Here is a 6879-nt window from a genome sequence, read left to right on the forward strand (position 1 = left end):
AATCGACAACGGAAGCCTTTGTCAACTGCTCCATTATGCCTCGTGAAATGAGGTTTAACAGGGCAGTCGACAAAGGCTTCCCTTGTCGACCACGGTGCGTCCAGACTACCGTTGTGTGCCACCAACCGGCTGATCAGCACAGTGCGGCGGCCATTTTGATGTAAATGAAGCAGCGATTATTTAAATTGCTGTTTCATTTCCCTATGTCTAGTAAACTCATCTACATGGCTCTGTGGACTGAGCCATGTAGTCTTGACATACCCTTGGAGTCCCGGAAGGGGCTGGGTGGATTTGAGATGTGTGGACGCAGGGATATTTACCTGGCTCCTTGCTAGGTTGCGGGCTGTGAGTTAAGGGAGACTGACCCACCATGACCTCTTTTTCCCTTTGAATGTCACAGAAGAGGAAATTCCGTAACATTCAACTTTCCTCTGCATCCAAATGGCAACTCCACCGACATTCCCTGTGCGCATCCCCCCAATGACCTACCCGGTAGCCCTTCGGCTTGGCCATGTTTTAATTTCCAGTGGTAGCTACAGAGCCAAGGAGCAGAAAGGATCGTTCGGTTCCAACAAGCCAAACTCACCAACACTCCAGGTTCCTTCGGGCGGCTCCAGTACTAGAGCACGTTGCGGCCTTGGGCGTCTCCCACACAAACATCCCCACGGGCGAGTTTGAGAAAAATCAAACCAGAGAAAAAAATCCAAGCGGTGCTTTTGGATCTGGACGCCTGGGTCTTGATTTCCGCTCATCACCTTGGGTGGATATTCTCAAAGGCACCGACGGGATACGTTTTAACAGGGACTGGGCCATTAACAGGTTTTGAATCCCACAGCCATTGTAGATGTGTGGTTATATAATGGTTCTGGCTATCGGTTGTGACTAGTTTCCATGGGACATCCTCTCTCGGTCAGTTCCTTCAACACTCCTGGGGATGCTTGTGTGTCTTAGATTAAATGTAGTCTTCATTCTTCAGCCTGGCCATATTAGCGGAGTCATATTGTATTAGTGGAAAGAGTCATTAGTTAGTTAGTTAGGGTATGTCTACACTACCACCCTAGTTCTTATTAGGGTGGTAGTGTAGACATACCCTTAGTTATAAAATACCTTTTCCTTCCTCCCCAGACCCTCAAGAGGGCATCCAAGTATTGTGAGGAAAATCAGATCCCATTCCCCCCGATAGATCCAGAAGTGATGAAGGACCCAGCCAACCCCTCCAGTTGCTACATCTTCGAAGGAAAGGGTACTCCCACCGTCATGCACTTCCCGCTTTTCAACACAAAAAACTGTCCAGGTAAATGGGTTGTACTTAGGTGGCTCATTGCTGGGAGGGACTGAGGGCAGAGGGTCAGGGTACGGGTCAGTGCAGGAGTCAGGGTAGGGGGCTGGGAGGTGTAGCAGGCTAAGCGGCAGGGGGGGTTCAGGAGTCAGGGCAGGGGGCTGGGAGGCGAGGAGAGGCTGAGGGCAGGGGGTGGGGCTCTCCCCTGTAATTGCTGCCCCCAGGGGTCACTGCAGAGCAAAGTGTCCCTGCTCCCGGAGCCCTCCCTTTCTGTGCTCGGGAAAACACTCCCATTCTAGGCACTTCCATTTTCCTGGCTCAGCCCAACCCTGAACTTGCGTTAAGTTAGGATGAGAGGAAGCTGAATCCCAAAAGCGGTGGTCCTTGCTTTTACCGTTTAGGAAGAGTTCTTGAACATACGGACTCACAGACAGCTGGACAGACTCACAGACAGACAACTCGGCTAGTCCCCGAAGCTCCAACATATTTTAGAGAGTTTGTGTGTAACAGAAAAAAACAACCAAAGGTCTGGTAGCACTTTCTAGACTAACAAAACATGTGGATGGGATCATGAGCTTTCGTGGGCACAGCCCACTTCTTCAGATGACCAGAGTTATGAGTGGGAGATATGAAAACTCAAAATAAATAGGAGAAGGGAAGGGGGGGAGAGGATGACGCTTTGTCTCCCACCCCCTTCCTGTTTTTTCTCTAGGGGTGTGTCTAGACTACAGGGTTTTGTCGACAAAAGTGGACTTTTGTCTACAAAACTATACCTGTGTCCACACTGCCTTTGAGTTATGTCAACATAATGTTGACAAAACTCAGCAGTTTTGTTGACGTATGTAAACCTCATTCTACGAGGAATAACGCCTTTTATTGACAGAGTTCTGTCGATAGAAGGCATTATTGCATCTACACTGTCCTTTACATCCACACTGTTATGTCGACAAAGCGGTTTGCTTTGTCGACAGAACTGGCTGTAATCTAGACGCTCTTTGTCGACAGAAGCTTTGTCAACAGTATCTGTCGACAAAACTTCTGTCGACAAAACCCTGTAGTCTAGACATACCCTAAGTATCTGGAGAATGGGTGCTAATCCTAAGCAGATAAAGATCAAAGTCAATAGATAGATTGCTAAAACAGGAAGGATACTGTTGGAAATAATCCAGGACACTCTGGATGCAGGTGAAAACAAGCGGAGGATTTATTATACACCGGCTGATGGATGCTCTGCAATCGACAACAGAAGCCTTTGTCAACTGCTCCATTATGCCTCGTGAAATGAGGTTTAACAGGGCAGTCGACAAAGGCTTCCCTTGTCGACCACGGTGCGTCCAGACTACCGTTGTGTGCCACCAACCGGCTGATCAGCACAGCGCGGCGGCCATTTTGATGTAAATGAAGCAGCGATTATTTAAATCGCCGTTTCATTTCCCTATGTCTAGTAAACTCATCTACATGGCTCCGTGGACTGAGCCATGTAGTCTTGACATACCCTTGGAGTCCCGGAAGGGGCTGGGTGGATTTGAGATGTGTGGACGCAGGGATATTTACCTTGCTCCTTGCTAGGTTGCGGGCTGTGAGTTAAGGGAGACTGACCCACCGTGACCTCTTTTTCCCTTTGAATGTCACAGAAGAGGAAATTCCGTAACATTCAACTTTCCTCTGCATCCAAATGGCAACTCCACCGACATTCCCTGTGCGCATCCCCCCTAATGACCTACGCAGGGAATGACAAAGCGTCATCCTCTCCCCCCCCTTCCCTTCTCCTATTTATTTCGAGTTTTCATATCTCCTACTCATAACTCTGGTCAACGCAGGGGTTACGCTGGTGAACAATGGTTAATTAACACATACAATAGATTATATAGTCAGCAGGTGGATGGATGGAGGAAAAATGATTTGATAGGTCTAGCAGCAAGACGAAATGAGCATATAAGCCAATAGAACTACTACAGATTACATAATATCTCTGCTCATTGCAAAGTAACAACTCATTAATTAATATGCAGGTGGTTATTGTTCAAATGCCAAAACATGTCAGCAAACCAGTAATAACATTTTAGTCTGCATAGATGATGATGTTTCTATAGCAGGTGGGTATGGCCTTGAGTTGGTTCAGCGCTTGGTTCCCAGGCTTATTTTCTAGGAGTGAAGCAAGACAGTTTAAACAAATTTTATGAATGTTATCTTAAGCAAAATGTGATACGTTGCTAACTAAGATCCTGTCCGAGTGTCTTAGAATGTGGTTGCTATGGTGCCCAGGGTTGTTTCACTGCCTGCAGCTCTTGTCCTGACTGCAGTGTTCACAGGCCTAATCCTAGGATGGAGTCATGCTGTTTAGAGGCCTACTAGCACATTTAGGGCTGCCTCAGTTTACCCTACAGATACCACTCAGAGAGCTGGTAGGACGTTCAGTGGTAGAGTCTCCTCCAGTTTAAATCACGATTAAATCCATTAGCATGTGAATTGAATTTGTGTATGTTATGTAATTCCAAGCTTTCTCTGTGAATTTGGCTTGAGGACCTGTCCTGTGACAAGACCGCCACCTGCAGATCTTTCAGATTATGGTTAGGCAAGCAGAAATGTTCTCCAATTCCGGTCATCTGAAGAAGTGGGCTGTGCCCACGAAAGTTCATCACACCATCGACATGTTTTGTTACTTTATAAAGTGCTACCAGCCCATTTGTGTTATCCCCAAGCTCCTTTTCAGCCCAACTTTTCTGTGATTCTATGGGAACACGAGGAGTTGGCCATGTTGTTCTCCCTCCTCTTTAGGCGTCTGATTCTTTGCTTTAGGGTGCCGGAAAAGTGTGTGAGCAAAACCATTGTTTTCCTCCCTTCTGCCCTTCCCCACCTCTTCTAGGACCACAAGAAATTACAAAGACCAGAATCACGTTTCCCACCCTTCGTATGTCCTACACAAGGCAAGAGATGGAAGAACTCCTCAACAAGGCGAAGATGAATGTGGCTGAAAACAAGGACAAGATTCTGGAGCAGATCCAGAAGATTGTGTCTTCTCCCACCAGGGGATTTTAAAACCCCCTCTCTTTTAGGTTCACGAAACACAGAAAAATCTTTGCCTGACTCTCACACGACACTATACACCAGGGGTGGGCAATGCATTGGCGGCGGTTCACCGGGGTTAGCCCCTGGTGGGCCGTGGTCACTGTATTTAACTGCACCTCCACAGGTACAGGCGGCCGCAGCTCCCATTGGCCGGGAGCAGTGATCTGCCACCAATGGGAGCTGTGAGCCCTGTACCTGCAGAGGCGCTGGTAAATACGCCAGTGAGGGGCCTGGCAGATCCGATCCGGCCATAGGCTGGTGTTTGCCCACCCCTGCTGTACACTGTGCGCATTCAGAACCATACTGTAGTAGGGAAAAGTGGGTTAGATTCACAAAGGGATTTAGGCACCGAGCCCCAGATTTCGGCACCTCAAGACTCTTGCTCAGCTGTTGTGAAACACAGAACTCCCTCAGCACCTAAGATGTTGCCGGGGCATCTCCTAGGCACCTAGATTTCTGCCTCAGAGCCTGTGTCCCACAGCCCCATCTCCCCGGCCCAGGTCCCAAGGCCCAGGGACTCTTAAAACCAGAGCTGAGGTGTCGCCTGACACAAGGCAGGTTTCAGCCACAGCTGCGTGAGGGGCAGGTGAATCCCAGTGGGGCCCGGCGGCTGGGCTTCCCCTGTGGAATAGGGCAGCTGGGAGCCAAGGCCTTTTGTGAATGTCGCCCTGCAATTAGTAACGTGACCCGAGGGAGAGAGGGAGGGAGAGATGGGTGTGTGGAGATAGATAGATAGATAGATAGATAGATAGATAGATAGATAGATAGATAGATAGATAGATAGATAGATAGATAGATAGATAGATAGATAGATAGATAGATAGATAGATAGATGGGAGAGCAAGAGGGAGGGAAGAATGGAGGGAGGGAGAGGACGTCAGGAGCTAGATAGTACTTCATTATTAGATGGATAAATATACAATAGTTAATAGCGATAAAGCTAGATAGATAAATTCATATATTATAGGTTATGATAATAGATTCATATATAATATCTTATGCTAGATTAATAGGTTATGACAGATGAACAGATAAACAGCTGGAGGGAGGTGTGGGGGTGGCTACTATGTGATGCTCACTAGACAGATAACTAGCTATAGGGTATTTCCTGGTGACATAGTGGGATACGTTCATAGCCAATTGGTTACAGACCAGAGACAGAGTTGCTAAGATGCTCATACAGACACATTAGTGCATCGGTGTTCACACGGCATCACTCTAGGTTGACTCCATCACGTGATATCACGGGGCCCATTGTGCTAGGAGGGACTTTGTCTTGTGCACACAAATGTCCCTGCAACCCAAAACAGTGTCCCGCTCTTTCACACTTGCCATCGGGCCCACAGGGGTGCTGCGCAGATTGTGGCCTGGCCATTGCCTGACGAGTACCCGCCTCTGCGGGATCTCACCGGGGTGTCTCCTGGTTTTCGGAAGGAAAGGAGATGAGATAAGAGACTCCTGGTGAGTGGCGAGGCCTCAGTCTCGTTCCCACCCTGAGGAGATGTGGGGTAACCGCACTGATGCTGATGGTGTTACTCCATGTTCCCAGAGGTTGGAATCCGCATGGTTCCTTAGAATCAGGAGCTTTTTATTGCGTGTTCATTCCTAAGTCGTGGGTGGGGGTGTTTGTGCTGTGTGTGACAATACGACTTTCCAACCCTCTTTCCTTCTGTGTGATGAATATTACAGAAATAAATGAGAATGTCCCCTCATTTTTCAGCCTGCGTGCCTCATTGCTAGAAGCAGCCCCGCTTTGCTTACCAATCCACCCCCCTGGTGGCACAGGAAGGCCACGTCCACACTAGGAAACGGTTTCAAAATAACTAAATACAACGTAATCACTCCCAGTTTAACAATATGGAACGAGCGTGTCCCCACCACAGAGAAGCCTTGAAATGAGTCCAAAGCAGGCTCCATTAATGGGGACATTCTACCTCAGACTTAGAGCCCCCGGGAAGCCCTGCGGAGGAATTCGTTCGAATGACTCTGGGGAGGAGCTCTTTCAAAATAGCCGTACCCGAGCGTCCATAATAACTATTTCACAACTAGTGTTCTTCTCCAGGGAATGCAGGAGTCCAGATTTCAAAATAAGCGGCCCGTTATGTCAAAAGTACAGGCTCAATAGAGGTGGCGGTCCACGTATTAATTTGATCTAATGGGAGTTATTTCGAAATAACACCCTAGTGTGGACCAGGGCTAAGAGAGAGCCAGTAGGACTCAATTCAGCTTCACATCCCCTTGCTCACACTGCCTTGGGGAGGGGGACTCAGGGACAGGGCTGGGGCTGACATCTGCCTCCATGTGGCCTGGAGGCTCTGGCTGGCTTAGAGGGCTCCCCCCCCCACAGTGTTCTGGAGGCCCAGCAGCCCGTGGGGACCCTGGCAGGGGATGCCATCGGGCAGGCGTAGAAGAGGGCGGCTGGTGGCCTGCTCCATGGAATATGCCACATGCTACATCACCGCGGTGAGGAACAAAAACATATTCTGCTGGTGCCCCAGCTCTTCCTATGTGGCCCTTCTTCTCCTCCAAGT

The 6879-nt window shown here is 48.7% G+C and overlaps 1 protein-coding gene across 2 annotated transcripts in view; it reads left to right on the forward strand.

The window, feature by feature from the left end:
• Nucleotides 1–6060, forward strand: part of LOC102451624 (cytosolic phospholipase A2 gamma-like) — a 29976-nt gene extending 23916 nt beyond the window's left edge. For both annotated transcript variants that reach the window (XM_075911816.1, XM_075911817.1), the window contains exons 13-14: nt 1126–1294; nt 4146–6060. In XM_075911816.1, the coding sequence (XP_075767931.1) occupies nt 1126–1294; nt 4146–4318 (342 nt within the window). In that variant the 3' untranslated portion in view covers nt 4319–6060. The remainder of the gene's footprint in view (nt 1–1125; nt 1295–4145) is intronic.
• Nucleotides 6061–6879: the final 819 nt, after the last annotated feature.

The sequence above is a fragment of the Pelodiscus sinensis genome, chromosome 30 (assembly GCF_049634645.1).
Source record: "Pelodiscus sinensis isolate JC-2024 chromosome 30, ASM4963464v1, whole genome shotgun sequence".
NCBI classification, from domain to species: Eukaryota; Metazoa; Chordata; order Testudines; family Trionychidae; genus Pelodiscus; species Pelodiscus sinensis.